At 35.1% G+C, this 18,867-nt stretch overlaps 1 protein-coding gene across 3 annotated transcripts in view; it reads right to left on the reverse strand.

The window, feature by feature from the left end:
• POU2F1 (POU class 2 homeobox 1) overlaps positions 1 to 18,867 on the reverse strand; it is a 187,123-nt gene that overhangs the window by 88,899 nt on the left and 79,357 nt on the right. For all 3 annotated transcript variants that reach the window (XM_079920544.1, XM_079920543.1, XM_079920545.1), the window contains exon 2: positions 1,918 to 1,983. In XM_079920544.1, the coding sequence (XP_079776670.1) occupies positions 1,918 to 1,983 (66 nt within the window). The remainder of the gene's footprint in view (positions 1 to 1,917; positions 1,984 to 18,867) is intronic.

Consider the following 18,867-nt stretch of genomic DNA (forward strand, 5'->3'; position numbering starts at 1 on the left):
ATACTGCTTAGCTCTATGGTGAATGAGTCTGCCATGCAATCCACATTAAAATAGGGCAAGAAATTCATGGGACTGTTTCAGCAAGTGTTCCAGCTAGAATTTATCTTACATAGCTCTATAAATGGTTTTAGACCCAAATATATATATACAAAGCTTTGCTTAAATTTTCAGTTTTATTTTATTACAGTTCATGGGAGAAACCATATGCAGGGTGTAAACCATATGCAGGGTGTAAATCCTAATCCTGCCTTTATTTCCCGGCTGGTTTTGTGCCTCAATTTCCTATTCCTTGAAATAATACCTAACTTGCAGGGCTGCCATAAGAACTCAAAACTCAGGTAATGCATACAGTGCTTAAGATTTTAAAAAACATGTCATCAGGGTTTTATTAAATGTGGTGCTCAATAAATGGTAGCTACTGAAACTTCTATTATAGTAATGGATTCCCAAGGAATCCGATATAGTGTTTTTTCAGTGTTCTCCAATCATTCTGAGTCTGTTTCTCTTCCCTTAGAAATACATGCCTCTTCTTTGAATCTGAATTCTTTAGGCATGGATGTCCTGCTCACTCTCTTCTAGTGTCTTAATGGGATCAGCTACCCTATTTCTCTCTGCAAACAAGTCCCATACCTAAGCTAGATGGCCACAATACTGGCAGAGGGACTGCTGCTACAAAAAAATGCAAGGCGGAGCCCAAACAGGGGACAGAAAGGAGACTGGCTGACACTTCAGACAGAACAGAATGCTGCCCCTCCCCTTCGCGGGATGTATTTACAGCAGCCTACCTGGCTAGCCTCAGTTGGAGTAACTTGAGAGACATGTTAAATACAGCAGGAAGCCCCACTGCTCAGTTTCACATAAAGAGGCAGGTATGCTTTAAAGATTAACAAATATCTCCAGGTACCAAAAAAATTTAAACGAAAGATATGTAGGCAGGAAGCTGCTGTATTGGTTCAACTCATTTACTTCAAATTAAAAGGTGTTATGGCCAGTAGGGGTGGAAAACAAAGACAGTCTCCAAGAGTGACTCTCATTTTTACTATCTCTCATAGTTAGGCATTTTAAAAATCACGAGTCAAAGAGGCAACACTCTCTGCTAGTAAAAACCTAGTGAAACTATTACTTTCTGGGTATCCCTGCCCATAATTCCCTTCTTAAATGGTTGATAAAGATACAGAGTCAAATGTCGAGTATGGGCTGTGGAGACAATCTATCCTTTACAGACTCACCTTCCTCCCATGGGGGCCTCAGTTTCCTCATTTTTATGGTATTAATTTTCTCTTTATACAGGGTTTAATCAAGTGTAAATTTTTTTAAAAAATTACGAAATAAAAGGATGTATTAGAAACAGGTGTGTGTTTTTATCTACTCACAATACCATTACTTCAATACAATTTATACTGAATGTGGATAAGATTTCCCATTTTGATTAACACGTATAACAAGAGCAACTTTTTTGTTATAGCCATTCAACTTTTTTGAATGGCTGCGTAGCTGGCACCATGCTTAACACATTTCCTTTAATACTCACAATGACTTATGAAATTTATTATCCCCATTTTATAGGTGAACAAATTAAGTCTTTTTCAAAAAGACTGGGGAAACTGCCTGAAGTTACACAGCTTAGTAAGTGGCTAGTAAGTCATTCCCAGAACTAACTGACCCAAAGGACTAGTCTCTCAACTACTCTGTAGTTTCTCTGATATATGGCAGCAAAAGATGAAACAATCTGCAGAAGAAGTTAGATAATCTTAAGTCAATACAATCCCAGTTCCTGCAAATACTAGCTAATATTTGACAACTCAATACTCAAATTGGTCTTTATTCACCGAATACAAGTCACAGTTAAATGGGAAGTTTCTTCTTTTAGCTCTATTACATCTAAATAAAAAGCTGGATCTGAGAACGATCTTGTACCTGTGTTGCCATCTCCACTCTCCATAGATGGTTTACTGGTTTCTGACGGATTGTTCATTCTTGAGTCTGCAATAAATCAGAAGAGAATAGGTTTTGAAAATATTGGGGATGTGGTTAGGGAGGCAAAATTGTGGCAAAGGAAAAGGTCAAGAATATTGACTATTGTTACAGTCCTACAGTTCAAGGAGAGATGGTATCAACATTAAAACATTGCAAACTATAACAAAATTTTATGTGAAAGAAATTCAGGATTCCTTTAACTCTGAAGTGATCCACAAATAAACTGTCTTTCTAAAGAACCTTAAGATTCTTCCAAGAGAAATAACAGAAATCTAACCTGCAAAAAAAATTATAATAGAGTATAATATAAAAAAGAGGAAAAATGTTTTATAATATGAAGCATAAAGTATATTAAATAAACAAAGTTGGGGCAGGGAGGAGCAGAGAAGTACCTCACGAAGTAAAATGTTATTCCCAAATAAAGTTTCTTTTTTCATAAGTAAAGATATTCATTAATTGTAACCTAAATAATCTACTGGTAACCTTGATTACAGACTGGACAATACCTCAACCTAACAGAATAAAATGAAAACATGTCTAAGAAAAATATCTCCATATTTACTCCCCACCCCCTGCCCCAAAACAAATTAAACATGCGTCAAAGTGAGAATATATCAAATTCAAACCTCAATCATAAACCAGTACAAGAAGCTGGCCTACAAGGCACAACAGATACATCTAATAACTGCAAAATTAAATCACAACCACACCCAGTTAAAAATTATACTGCCTTGATATCCTAAATGAATGCTTTCATAGTAATACATTTTCATCAAGCAATATTAAGTATCCTAGAAGATATGCAAGAGGAAAGACAAGAACAAGTCTGCTTTTCTTCTACCTCTCCTAAAGGGTAAAAACTATACATTTAATATGTATCTTATTCTACTTCTCCTGTGAACTCAAACTTAGCATATTTATAGTCAAAGAAGTTTACCATCAAGCAAGCTCTACCTTTTCTCTCAATGGGTTAAGAACCATTAACTATAATTATTAGCAGAGAATAATACTTAAACTATATATTATATTCAATTTTTTGACTGAACAGCCCATTTTGTCATCTGCTTAAATGTTTAACTAGAAAATCAAAACAATCATTAGTAGTCCCAACCGTGTTGTCCATGTTTACTTTATCCACATGCATAACTGATGAGAAAGATCAAGAATCCTTCTCTCATAAATTTCATTTCCAAGCTGGAAGCTGTGTAATAGCTTTTTAAATAGTTTTTGAAACAAATGCTTGCCTTATGGGCTTAAGCAGTTCTATCATATATTTGTTTTGTTCTTCACATGTTCAAAGGGTTCAAATTTGTATGTCTGTGGTCATAAATGAGGGTAGTTCTATAACTTCCTTCCCCCTACAGAAAAATTTAAATATCATCTGAAAGCATACTAAGGTTTGAAAGGAACAGGTGTACAGCTTAGTAAACATCAGCTTTCTGAATGACTTAACCAAAATCTTATGAAAGTCAACAAAAACCACAACAAATGTAATAGAATACACCATTAAGCATACATGCTGCTCAATGCTTCCTTTAGAGTGTATTTTAAAAGAAAGTGGGAAAAAATGATAAAGCAGTTAACATTCATCAGAAGGGTAACAATGTTTTCCACATACCATAAAAACAAAGCTGTAGGCATAATTCTCAACAAGTCATGACCTGCACAACTCATATCCTGATTTCCACATCTAAAAATTAAAAATTATGTCACAGGTATTCTATGTGAATCTTCTATGCATTTTCTATCAAACTGTCAAGAGTTTAATACACATACACAAAAATAAATAAATCCTGATTAACTGAACAACTATGAATGTTGTACACTGGAATGGAATGGAAGAATGTTTAAATGATATTTACTGTGAACTGGAAATTACAGATATAATGTCTAATTCTAAAATATAATGCTAAAAATATTTCAGAAAGGTACTTTCCTTTCCTTTCTTGAGTTCCCAACTTAGTAGATGTAAAAGAGTAAATACAAGTAAGTTCTTTTTTTGATATGTGAAGTTTGTTTTTTCCCTCTGGGCACACTGAACTGACTGTATGAGTCTAATACACAGTCTACAGGTTGCTCTTGGATTGAATTCTTGACATCAGTTTGTTATTTTAGTCATTCACCCTTTAAATAGTTATTTTTACCATGCTGTACAAGTATTAGTACTACCCTGGGTTTAGGCCATGCCTTCCAGCTAAAAATTCAAACATTTTCAGAACTATCATTTTATTTTATCCACAACTACTGTGATGGTGATGGGGGGCAGCCTCAATTTTTCAAGCAGGAAAAATTACCTACAGGAAAAAAAAATCATTTGTAGAGGTTTTAAAACTAAGATATCAGAGACCTGGAGTTCTTATCATCACCTGGAGAGGTGACTAGAGTAACCCAAAGAGGTTTCAACAATTTTGCATACAAACAGAAAAAACTCAACACAAAATATGGCCACCATGGTCACAATAAGTCTAAAAAACAAAGTGCCTCAATCTATTTTAAATCTTAATCACCAAAGAGAGTTTATATATTCAAGCCACACATCCCCCTCCCCAAATCTTGTTGTTCTATAGGAAAAACTCTAAAAACAGGCTTTCCAGCACTTAAAAATTATTTCCTGAAGAACAGAAGTTGATTTTTTAAAAATAAAAAAGGCTAGTATTAGCCAAAATTTGAAAACAGTTAACAGTTTCTAAAATCTGGAAATTGATCAACAGTCCTATTGCAGTAACCATTCCAATTACCTTCTGCATTAGCATTTATGGGAACAACTATGCACTATGGCTCCATCTTATTTTTCACTAGGCATTTTTTAGAGAAGACATTCACATTCGGTATGCAAAACTTTTTAAATTAATATGTACATATTATTTAGGTACACTTTATACCTTGTTTCAGATTTAGACTGTTTTTAGAACTACATGAAATGCTCTCAATAGAAATTTCCAAAAAGCAAAAATGTCCTCCATTCCAGTTGAACTCTAAATCCACACTATTTACTGAAAATATCCTCTGAACCAGAAGAGCTAGTGGTAGGGAGGGACCTACTGCAAATTCAAGCAGGCTTGTGCTTTGCAAATGCTTTCCTCCTTCCCAGCTCAATCCACTTCTCCCCCCTCCCCCGAGTTGGTTGCATATGCGATTAAGCATTTATGCATAGTCAACTCCACACATGCTATTTCCATATTAAAGCTTATAAGAAAGAACCGTGCTGGTACCCACCTAGAACATAGTCACTGCAGTCCAGCATTGCTGTGAAATCTTCTAGAGGTTCAGACAGTCCAAAGCAAGGAAGAAACAGGTAGCGGTTTGGGGTAGGGGAAAGAAGGTACTATTATTTCTAACAAATCTACACTATATCCTTAAAAGAACAAGGGTGGGAGGTGGAAAGTGGATTGGGGGAGAAGCGAAATACAACTTCAGTTACACCATAGCAATCTTCAACTGAATAAGGAAACTTCAGTTGCTCACAGGAGTTTTAGCCTCTCCTACCAGCTAGGACTGACATTGTCAAGGCAACTGAAGCATGAAAAGTTCCTCTTTTTGTAATAAAATAGAAACAAAGATTGCAGCTGGCAGTTTCCATAATGAAGCTTTATCAGTATGCGCGTGATTAGGGCCTTATGCAAATCTCTCCTCGTTAGCACAGCAGCCAGTACTTTGAAGTCCACGAACAATTCATTTACAGAATACACTGAAAGCACTCCCTGCATAATTTAAATCATTGCATAAATATTTATCAGTCCATTTGCATATTAATTGGCAGTGCATGAAGGGAAAAATTATCTCCTGAGTGCCAGCATAATAATTAGGAGGATAAAATGAGATTTCTTCCAATGGCCTGGCTTCTTGGACCTAACTTGAGATAGTACCGGGGGAGAAGGGAGGGACAGGAGACAGAGTTCTGTTAAAATGCCACTGAAATGACACGTACAAATTAGAAACAACTCTACAGACTTAAGCACCTTTAATCTTATTCCTGCTGGCAACAATGACTTCAGTAATAAGGGGATTTGCAAAAAGCTTTCTACACAATCCAAATAATCCCAAGGAAACAATTAGCAAGGTAGAAGCAGAACATAGGGCTGTCAAGATGGTGCTAGCCTACTGATAGAGAATTTTCCGAATATTAACATACACTGTCAGGTGAAAGTCCTACTTTAAAACGAGGCACCAGTATAAATCTGGAAGCAGTGTAGGATCTATAAAATTATCTTCCAGAGTATGAAAATTCATTATCTACAAATCCTTTTATACTACCAAATTAACCAAATAGATTAGTTGAATGCCACATATCATACAATATTCTTCCCCCATCAGAATCAATCTAAAGTGTACGACAGTCTGTTATTTACAATATCAATCATCAAAAAATAGGTCATGTAAATTGTAGAATTAGTATTTTCAAGTAAATTTCACTTAATGTATATGAATCTATAGACTTAGAATACTTACAGAAGAATATATTTATTTAAAGTGAATTTACAAGGTAAAACATCAACCCCAAATTTTTTAGGCATTACCATATGACAACATTCCAATGTTATCATCATAGACAATTCAGGAGATTTGTAAAAACCCATGAAATAGGCATTATTACCCCCCTTTTAAAATAAGGAAACTGAGGCACAGAGAGCTGAAGTAGTTTATCTAATGTCACACTAATAATCTGGAGTCAGGATTTAAAACCAGATTTTGCTGACATTAAAATTTGAGCTCTTGGCTACTATTATACCTATGGACAAGTTATACATTTAAGGAACTGGTAGGCATGGGGGGCTTGAATCAAGCAGCAAACTAAAATAGCTTACTTTCAGTGTAGTAAGGAAGCCAATAATTGGTGACAACAATTTTGTGTTTAAAAGTCAAGAGTGTATGGATACACAGAAGAGTGCACTAGACTTGAGGAGAGTTCTCAAGGGTATTATTCCATTAACAACTGCTTTTATTTAGAACTAATCTTCAAGGATGCCAAGTGTCTGATTTTTAAAAATATGTAGGTACCTTTTCCCAACATTAAGGATGAAATTAAATTCAACATGCATATGAGGAAATGAAAGACAACATTTCTATAAGGGACCTTCAAAAGATTTCCCTGCAAGTCAATAACTATGCTAGGAACAGAACCAAAAACCTTTCTTAACTTTTAGATCAGCACTCTATTTATACTGCTAGTTTTTCTATGTTTTACAGAACCACAAAATCCATAAAAGGAGAGGGTTTGGGGGAGAAATTTAACAATGACGTGTAGTACCCATGAGACTTTCCCTCTTTGAACCTTCCTTTTCTCATCTGTAAAATGATACTACCTTTTTCATGAGGTTGCTGTGAGGATAAATGTGCTTGTGCTTCTCAGACTAGACCCTGGACTGGAGCATGAGGTAGTTGTGCCAGGGAAGACATCAAGACACACGATAAACATGGTGCATCCTTTAAGAACATTGATTTTATTCAATAATGAATCATAATACTTTTTAGTAAAACAATCAAGAATATATTATGGAACAGAATACAAAATTCAAAAGAGTTTTTAAGGTAGAATGTATTGGATTATACAGCTTCTACTTGGTGGGAAAACATGAGAAGAAATGATGAACGTGAATAAATGTTTCTTTCCTTCCTCTTTTGCCTTCATAAAATTTTACATTTATTGCCTGTATTTATCATAGAATCTCTCTGCATCTCACCATCTACCTTTTTGTACTGCATGCAGTTAAAACCTCTAAACTACCTTTCTTATGCCAATTAGGTCTTTCATACATTAGTTAAGGATGACTTATAGCGACAGCCAGACAATCACAGCCAACGAAGGAGTATTTGCTGGAAGGTACCTTGCAGGGCAGGATTTCAGTAGTATAATAATCCTCCTCCCCCTCAGGCCAAGAGTCCCACAGGGTCTCTGCACAGCAGGCCTATAGCTCACTAACTCACACAGGTTACTATGCAAAGTGGGACCTCCTTCCCCTCTGCTGCACAACTCACTATCTTCCCTGCAGGAAGAGGGAGAGGGGCAAAAGAAGGAGGCAGCACTGAGATGCAGCTATCCAGAGTGACAGGAAGCCTCACCTTACCCAGGCAGCTGACTCGGTCACAATGGTGGGGGTGAGAAAACTCCCCTCCTGCCACTCTTGATCTAGGTACTTTGTGCATTCTAGAAGTCAGGCTTAAATACTAGAAGGTTGTCCAGGCCTTCTACAGTTGGACTGGGAGAGGGATGGCCACCATTTCTCCTCTACAGTCCCTTAACCATGGAACAGCTGATCTGAAAGAGGGAAAGAGCTTTTCCCACAAAGTCTCAAATGTTCACCTCATTTGGTCCTCTGTCTGAAATATCAGATTAAAACTTAACCTAAAAAGAATACCCTTTTTAAAAAGGAAAACCATTTCTGGGAAGTTTGTAGGATTGTTATTCACACTTCAGCATGAATTAATCCAATTAAATTGCTTTCCTTTAAGACCTAGTTTAGGAGTTGATTAGTGAGGTAATGGTTGTTTCCATTGGAAAACAGGCCAATAAACTCTTCTTTTAAAAAGAAATTTACTTTTTTTTGAAGTATGGTTGATTTACAGTGTTTCAGATGTACAGCAAAGTAATTCAGATATATATATATATCTTTTTCAGATTCTTTCCCATTAAAGGTTATTACAAGATATTGATTATAGTTCCCTGTGCTATACATCCTTGATTTTTACCTATTTTATACATAGTACTGTGTATATGCCAACCCCAAATTTCCAGTTTATCTCCCTCCCCCATCTCCCTTGGTAACCATAAGTTTGTTTTCTATGTCTGTGAGTCTATTTTTGTTTTGTAAATAAGTTCATCTATAGAATTTTTTAAGTTTCCACATATAAATGATATATGGTATTTGTCTTTCTCTGTCTGATTTACTTTACTTAATATGATAATGTCTAGGTCCATCCATGTTGCTACAGATGGCATTATTTCATTCTTTTTAATGGCTGAGTAATAGTCCACTGTGTATATATATCACATCTTCTTTATCTATTCATCTGCTGATGGACACTTAGGTTGCTTCCAGGTCTTGGCTACTGTAAACAGTGCTGCTATGAACATTGAGGTGCATGTACCTTTTTGAGTTAAGAGTTTTCTTGGGATATATGCCCAGGAATGGGATTGCAGGATCATACGGTAACCCTATTTTTAGTTTTGAAAGGAATCTCCATACTTTTCCCCATAATGGCTATACCAATTTACACTCCCACCAACAGTGTAGGAGGGTTCCTTTTTCTCCATACCCCCTCCAGCATTTATTATTTGTAGACTTAATACTGATGGCCATTTTGACTGGCATGTGAATGATGCCCCCTAAGGCTGCAATACAGGGATTTCAGTGCTTAAAACAACAACAACAACAACAACAACAACCCCAAAATGGAATGTCTACCATTTACTAAAAATTTAGATGGGCAAATACCAAGAAAGAATTTACTTTATCAATTTGGCTATTAAGCACTGCCAAATAACAAGAGATCTGAAGGATAATCTTATTTCACAAAAAGTAAACTGAGGCCTAGAGAATGACTCTTAGGTGACACAGCTATTAAGTAGCAGAGAAAGTGGGGGTGGGGGGTATATAATACGGAAGTATGAGAGGAAAATAAGTACAATAAAATATGCTGAAACTCTTACCACATGACACAGAGATCTGTAGTTGCTGGTCAATTAAAAAGGTCAACTTAAATATAAAAACATTTATACATACCTTAAACATTTCATTTTAACACAAAGCACAAAACTATACATTCATTCACCAACCTTTTGATGTTGGACTAAAGCCTTTGCTTTAAGTTTGGATCCACTAATTTGAATTTCCTCTTCTTTCTGGGATAAATCATGCCCTAAATACACACTCTAATATTTCCAGTTTCAATTTCTTTAGCTTTGTTTTTCAAGCTTATCACATTTTCACATTTTATGTATGTGTATAAAATAAATATTAAAAACTCAAGAAAAGTTTCCTGAAACAATGCTCCTTCCTAGGTGTAATGTACTCTGATATGTTCTAATACATTTCTTCTTTTTTTTTAATTGATTTAAACCTACTAAGTTGATTTCATGATCCATGGACTGAAAAACTGCTTTAAAAGACACGTGAAGCAATCTGAGTACAGAATCTTTTTCCTTCTTACTTACTTTTTTTTTTTAAAGAATAATTTATCCCTGATATTTTACAGCTCCCTTGTTCTCATCTAATTCAGCAGTATTTTTTTTTACTTATTACCCTTTATCAAATCTTTTCAAAGCATTCAACTTAAGTTTTCACAGAAACATCACTTCTCTTTCCTTTGATTTATATAATAATTATTTAAATTGTGTAATTAAAATAAGTATAAACCAGCATGAAAAGGCTTGAGAGCACAAACGTGTAAATGACTCCTGATACCCATACAACTTCAGCAGCAGCAGCAGATATGCACAGACATACTAAGGGGTAAGCATTCAGCATGCTGTAGGGGAATCATCAGTATGTTTCAAGCAAGAATTCTCAGGGCATCAGTTAATTGGATCAGTCATTTAAGAGGTGGTTTGTTAAGAAAGCTACCACACTAGAAAGCAGCTAGTATTAAGTGGCTCATGCTCTGGTGTCTTCCGTAACCTGTGCTATCTTATTTTTCTACAGCCATGCCATAGCTCGTTTACTGCTCAGTCCAACACTCCGGCATCTTTTCAGTAAACACAGCAACATCACAAAATCCAATCCTGAATTGCTTAGCTGTAAAAGCTTAAATCTTGTGTAGCTTTACTAAAGTTTTACCATTACACTAAATTTTTCTGTCTAGTCTATCTTATCATCCTGTTTCTTTACTTCTATAACTGTCTTTTATTTGTTCTAATGTAAAGAGTTTTGCAAAGTCATTTATTTCATGTATGAACACATTCAACAAGTATTTTACTAAGTGCTGCCAGCACCAGGATAGGAATTGGGTCTACAACGCTGAGCCACAGAATGCTTACAATTCAATAGTAGACAGAAATATTAAGCAATCATCTAAATACAGAATTACAAAGTGTGAAAATTCCATGGAAGATCAGGTGACGACATGGCTTTAACACAGGCCTATTATTTGTCTTGACATACTTGGCTACTATTAGAGTTCTCTAACTTCAAGAAATGGAATGTGACTTTTTCTCTGATTCCATTTACTAAATCCATGAAAAACAGGCTTTGTTTTATTTAAAACCACATGCTGCTTTGTTTATTGTCATTCATCCTTTGAACTATTTTGTTTCACTTCTGATATTGGTAATTTGTGTCTTCTCTCTTTCTATCTCTCTCTTACTCCCAGGTTTCATAAATTTGTGTGAAAATACAGGTAACAAGTATCCCAAAGTTCTACATGAGATACAAAATCTAAAGATATACTCCTTCACTAAACTAATTAAAATGTTCTTCAGACTAATCGGATGTTATTAATATCTCTTACCATTAACAGTACAGTAGCAGTCATTCCATAAATATTTACTAACTCTCAAACTGTCTGAAATACCGTTCCCTCCCTATATCAACTAGTGAAAAGTCTATCTATGCTATAAAGACAGGCTCAAAAGTTATGACCACAGATCTTCATTCCCCTCACTGTCAAGTAACTATTTGTTTCCCTGAAATCATATAGCAATGGTAATATCCCTCTCTTTTGTTTTTAACTTTCTACTTTGAAATAGTTAGAAATTCACAGGAATTTATAGAGACAGGTCTCATGTACTCTTCATCCAGTTTTCCCCACTGGTTACATCTTATGTAACTAACAGTACCGTACAACAGTACAAATCCAGGAAACTGGTATAGAGCATATGTAAAGTTCTATGTTATTTTACTGTCACGTGTGTAGATTCATGTAACCACCACTGCAATCAAAATACAGAACTATTTTTTCACAAAGAATTCCCTGCTGCTACCCCACTATAGGCATATCCACTCCTCTCCCTCTGGCTATTCCTAATCCTTGACAATCACTCATCTGCCATCCATTTTTCTAATTTTGTCATTTTGGGATTATACAAATGGAATCATACAGTATATGACCATTTGAGGTTGGCATGTTTTACTCACCATAATGCCCTTAAGACCCATCCAAGTTATTCTGTGTATCAACAGTTTATTCCTTTTCATTGCTGAACAGAGTAGTGCATGGTATGGATGTACCATAGTTTGTCTAACCATTCACCAATTAAGGGGCTTTTTCGTTGCTTCCAGTTTGGGGTCATTACAAATAAAGCTGCTATAAACATTCATACACGGCATGTACATAGGATCACAAGCTCTACCCTGGGAGGAAGTATTCGCAAAAGACATATCTGACTCTCAACTATAATATACAAAGCACATTCACGTACATATTTTCATGTGGACATAATTTTTTTTCCTCTGGGATAAATGCACAGAAGTGAGATTCCTTGGTCATATGACAAGTATATATTTAGTTTTAAAGAAAATTCCAAATATTTTCCAGAATGGCTGTACCATTTGACATTCTCAAAACAATGTATGAGAAATCCAGTTTTTCTAAATCTACACCAGCATTTGGTAGTGTCATAACCTTTTATTTTAGCTGTTTTAATAGGTATGCAGTGATATCTCATGGTGGTCTTAATCTGCATTTCCTCAATGGCTTATGGACCATCTTTTTATATGCTTATTTACCATTCATATATCCTCTTCAGTGACATGTCTATTCTTTCTTGAATTTTTTTAGAATGCAAAAATCTCTCTTTTTTTTTTGGGCTGCACCACGCGGCTTCTGGGATTTTAGTTCCCAGACCAGGAATTGAACCCAGGCCCTCGGCAGTGAGAGCATGGAGTCCTAACCACTGGACCGCCAGGGAATTCCCCCCAAATCTCTATTTTCTAATGGATTGCTTTTTTGGGGGTTCAGTTTTGAGAGTTCTTCATACACTGTAGATAATAATCTTTTATCAGATATGTGCTTTGCAAATGTTTTTCCTCACTGTGGAGCTTGACTCTTCATCCTTTTAGCAGAGCTTTGCACACAGAAAAACTTTTTAATTTGGATAAAGTCCAGTTTATCAATTTTTTTCTTTTATGGACTGTGCTCCTGGTGTCATGATTAAGCACTTTTCACCAAGCCCTACATCCTGAAAATTTTCTTCTGTTTTTATCCTAGTGTGAGGTTTAGGTTAAAGGTTCTTCCCCCACCCCTCCCCAAATCATTTGTCAAAAAGACTATTCTTCCTCCACTGAATTGCTTTTGTACTTTAGTCACAAATCTACTGGCTGTACTTGTGTGGATATTTCTGGGTTTTCTATTCTATTCCATTGATCAGTGTGTCAATGCCTCTACGGATCAAGCCCTGAGGTTTGATTCCTACAGCTATATAAAGTCTTAAAATTAAAGACTGATTCTTCCCACTTTATTTTTCTTTTTCAAAGTTTTCTTAGCTATTCTAATTCGCCTGCATTCCTGTATTAATTTGAGAATAATCTTATCTATTAAAATCTTAACAGAATTAACAGATAGATGCTACTATATATAAAACAGATAAGGAACAAGGACAATATCTTGTAATAAACTATAATGGAAAAGAATCTAAAAAAGAATACATATATACATATGTATCTCATTTTGCTGTACACCCAAAACTAACAACATTGTACATCAGTATTTCAATCAAAAAAACAAAAATAAAAGAATCTTAGGGGCATTTTGAGAGGAACTGCATTAAACCTGTATATCAATTGGGGAAGAATTTATCTTTCCTATGTTGAATCTCCTAATCCATGAACACAGTACATCTCTCCATTTCCCTATATCTTCCTTGATTTCTCCCATCAGCATTTTGTAGTTTTCAGCATAAAAGTCCTGAACATGTTCTGCTGGATTTAAAATTATTTTTTTTTTAGTCATTCTTTTAGGGTAAGGCTGCTAGAAACAAATTCTCTTTGTTTTCCTCTATCTAAGAATGTCTTGATTTCTCCTTCATTCCTGATGAATATTTTTCCCAGATATAGAATGTGAGGTTTTGAGCTCTTTCTGTACTTGAAAAATGTTACCCTGCTGTCTCCCAGCCTCCATGGTTTCTGATAAGAAATCCATTATCATTGGAATGTTTTTTCCCCATATATAAGGTGTTATTTCTCACTATTTTCAAGATTTTTCCTTTGTCTTTAAGTTTACGTAAGTTTTATGATGTGTCTTACAGATTTCTTCAGGTTTATCTTGTTTGGAATTTGCTCAGCTTCTTGGATGTGTAGGTTTATGTCTTCTGCCAAGTTTGGCAAGTTTTCATCCATTATTTCAAGTACTTCTTGGCCCTGCCTGCTTTCCCCTCTCCTTCTCTTACTCTAGTTGTAGTCTTTTTTTTTGTCATAATCCTACAGGTACTTGAGGCTCTGTTCATTTATTTGTTCTATTTCTCCTTCTCGTTCAGATTGGGTAATTTCTACTGTTCTAGCTTACAGATCACTCTGTCCCCTCCATTCTGCTGTGAGCCTACCCAGTGAGTTTTTTATTTCAGTTACTATGGTTTTCAATTCTAAAATTTCCATTTAGTTCTTTTTTTTTAAATATAAATTTATTTATTTATTTTTTGGCTGTGTTGGGTCTTGATTGCTGTGCGCGGGCTTTCTCTGGTTGAGGCGAGCAGTGGCTACTCTTCCTTGTGGTGCATGGGCTTCTCATTGGGCAGCTTCTCTTGTTGCGAGCTCTAGGATGCATGGGCTTCAGTAGTTGTGGCTCATGGGATCTAGAGCGCAGGCTCAGTAGTTGTGGCGTGCGGGCTTAGCTGCTCTGTGGCATGTGGGATCTTCCCAGACCAGGGATCAAACCTATGTCCCCTGCATTGGCAGGCAGATTCTTAACCACTGTGCCACCAAGGAAGTCCCTCCGTTTAGTTCTTTATATTTTCTGTTTCTTTAATAAGGCTTTCTGCTTTTTCACTGAGACTTTATATTTTATTTTTTATTTCTCTCCTCTTACTGTTTTGGTGAAGAAATTACTAGTGGAAGTGCTTTAAAAAATTATGGGAATATGTGAAAAAGAAACAGAAACCAGCCTGAAACGTCTCCCATGGACAGACTTTTGGACAATTTGAACAAAGTAAATAAAAATAATAATGAATTATAACCATTACTCATAGGAATTCATGAGCCCATGCTGATACAAATAAATAAACAGGGAGAAGAGAACGTTCTACCTTACAGTAGAATGTCAAGAAAATTAACATTTGGAAACCATCATAGCAGTAAGTTCAGTCAAGAAACAACCGATACTAAATCTAGAGGGCAAAAATTTGATGACAAAAATTTACAGTTTGCCCACAAAATATATATTAATTACAAAGGGAAGAAGTGTAACTTGCAGTAAATAAGCTTGGTAAACACCACCTTAATCGAGTGATCAAAGTTAATATCACTAGTCAGGGGATAAATCAAAATTGTGCAACACCCCCCCCCCACAAAAAATGAGAACACAACTTCACTTCTGTGATATTCCTGCCACAGACACATACCTGAGGAAGTATCACATAAGTCCCAATTCAAACACATTCCACAAAATGTATTCTTCCAAAGTGTCACAGTGCTGAAAATCAAGGAAAGACTAAGATAGAAGAATACTAAAGAGACAACATGACAACTAAATGCAATGCATGATCCTGGATTGGATTCTTTTGCTATGAAGGGCATTTCTGAGACAACTAGAAAAATTTGGATATGGTCTATGGATTAGTTGATAGTAATGTGTTATTGTAAATTTCTTGAGTTTATGTTTGTATCATGACTATGTAGAAGAATGTCCTTATTTGTAGGAATTATACACTGAAGTATTTGGAAATGATGGACCATCAAGTCTGAGACATACTCTCAAAAGTCTGAGACATACTCTCAAAAGGGAAAAAGTTACTTGTATTATTTTGCAACTTTTCTAAAAGTCTAAAATAATTTTAAAAGAAAAAGAAAGATTTAGCAAAGAAAAAAGGGAAAACGAAAAGAGATCAACAAACTACCACACACTGTTTTATTATCCTAGTGGAGTCTTGCTCTCTCCACTCCTCAGAAATTTCTGATCACAAGATGCGTATTAACACTGGCAACACTATATTCTTACAGAATTGTGAAACGTATAGATAACCTAGCATGAGAGTGCACTTGAAACAAATTAAACAGTATTCTGATGGACATCTCAAAATATGAAGGAGTCTACATTCTAAAGCTCTACATTGAATTAATGGAAGTTCAGTAAAATTTATACTCAGATCTAAGCACTGAGTATTGAACAACTTTCCACAGTTGGTGTCGTATCACTTATTTATTATTCAAAGAAAGAAAAAGAGCTTGAAATCCATTACAACCAAAAACTCTATTAAATATTTTAGAAACTCAGTTAATTTTAAATAAAATCTACCCAGGCATAAGAAAGTATTAGAAAATGAATTTTAAATGTGGTGTCATAGATATATTGTCATGTTCTTTTAAAACTACTATTTTAGTGGCACTACAATGTGTTATGTCTAAACTTCCCACTTAGGAGACCCTGAGCAAAGGACGTCACATCTGTTATGGGTTGAACTGTGTCTCGCCCAAGATGTTAAAAGCGAATACCCAGGATCTGTGAATGTGACCTTATTTGGAAATAGGGTCTTTGGAGATGATCAAGTTAAGATGAGGTCATTAGGATGAGCCCCAGTCCAATACTATTGCTGTCCTTACAAAAAAGGAAAATTTGAACACAGAGACAGATACATACAGAGGGCAGACAAGAAGAGAGGCATGGTACAGATTCTCCTTCACAACCTTTAGAAGGAACCAACATTGCCAACACCTTAATCTTGAATTTTTAGCCTCCAGAACTATGAAACAATAAATTGCTGTTGTTTAAGCCACCTGGTTTGTGGTACTTCCTAGTATCCCTAGGAAACTTAAACACAACATTTGAACCTTAATTCTCTCATTTGAAAAATAGGAATGATTATGCTGTCTCCCAAGATTGTTCTTAAAATTAAAATGAGAATATTAGTTATTTTGAAAATAATCAGGAATTATAAAAATGATAACTGTATTATTCTAACATCTTGATAAATATTCACTAAATACTACTCAAGATTTTTCTCCTGTTATAACAAGAAATTTTAAGTGATGCTTTTGAATATTTCCATGTTTTTTAACTGACTTTTAATCCATAGGCCAGAAAATTATCTTTACTGTACATGGTAAGAACAGTTTTATTAATGTTTGAATTAGCTGAACATGGCTGAAGTAGAATTTGGTTTCCTTTTTCTTCTTTTTTCTCATGTTTTAATCTTCAAATAACATTTCTTAAGAAGTATGAGTTTTCTCTTTTGAAAACTTTTTGAAAACTTTTTTAAAAACACGTTTTTTTGCGATATGATTGACATACAAAAAGCCATACATATTTAATGTATACAAACTAGATAAGTTTGGAGATAAATATACATCTGTGAACTACAACTAAAGCCATAAACTTATTCATCACCTTTAAAAGTTTCCTTTGTGTCCCCCGCCCCGTTTTTTAATTAAAAATTTTTTTGTGTGGGGCAAGAGCAAGTAACTAAGATCTACCCTCTTAGCATGTTTTAAAATATATAATACAGTACTGTTAGCTAACTATAGTCTTCTGAAAACTTAAAATCTAACTACCCGCCCCCCGCCCCAAGAAAGAAAACCCACTAATGCCCCTCTGGCCACATAAGCACTATACAGCAATCCCAGGCAGTTGTGATTCAGAGCACTGGAAACAATCAACAGCACTGGGATGGCCAAAAGTGGAGGACAAAAGAATATGAAGGGTTTAACAAGTTGACCATCCAAACAAAAAGCAAGACATAGATTTGTGCATAATGCTTTCTTCTCTTTGCTCTACTTCCTGTACCGCTGTACTTTTCCATATATTAAAAATGAAAGCATGCATATAGATGTGTATAGCATATGCCCAACAGAGTAGGAATTCAATTAATGTTTGCTGCCCCAGCCCTACTTCACCTCCTTCCCTTCTACTCAGAGGATGATGAGTAGTTTCAAGTAATACTTAGGGTAGTTAATAACTTTGTAATCTCATCATAATGTCACTGTATCAATAAATTTCATACCACCTTCACAAGCTCCAGTTAGAATTTAACTAAAAAAATAATAAAATTTGTCAATGTATCTCACCTTTTATAAAGCTCTAACACATGACCATCTAGAACAGAAAGGTACCAGAAAATCTACTTTACATTATTTCTCATTTTGAATAGTAGAGATTAAAATGCAAATAAATTACAATTCTTTGGTATAAGATCTCCACATTACCAGGAATAAAACAGTTATGTGGCATGGGCTACTACAAAATGTACTTTTTTATATCTCACTGTCTACATTCTGTGCACCCCCACCCTCTTTTGGCCAGGCAGGTCGTGGTGGTAATTTAATGAAAGATTCCTGGGGAAAGGTGAATTTCAAGGGATAAATCAGGTTTTTGGCAAAGATTCTCCTGGTTTGGGCAAACTCACATACTCAAGGTATTTTACTAAAGAAGAGGAATTTTCTTTATACGTCCATCATTACATCTTCATTTAAGATAATCAGCTTTTGTTTATCCCAAAGCCAACCAGACACTTGAAATGTCCTAATTTCTGACTAATACTCTTTGCTATAACATCAAAATTTTTTCATTAAGGGTGTCAACTAATTTTGAAAGGTCTGTTTTAAAAATATTTTAGGAAAATAATCATTGTTTGATGATCAACTATAATAAGTAAAAACACTGGAGAGACAAATGTTCAGTCTCATTAAATATACCTCTGGACTTGCTCAAAGTAGTTTAGTTTAAACATGTATTTATAATATACAAATATATACTTTTCGAGGAGGTATAAAACTTACACCTTGAAATTACATTATAAAATAGCTAATATGA

This window comes from Stenella coeruleoalba (assembly GCF_951394435.1).
Source record: "Stenella coeruleoalba genome assembly, chromosome: 1".
Taxonomy (NCBI): domain Eukaryota; kingdom Metazoa; phylum Chordata; class Mammalia; order Artiodactyla; family Delphinidae; genus Stenella; species Stenella coeruleoalba.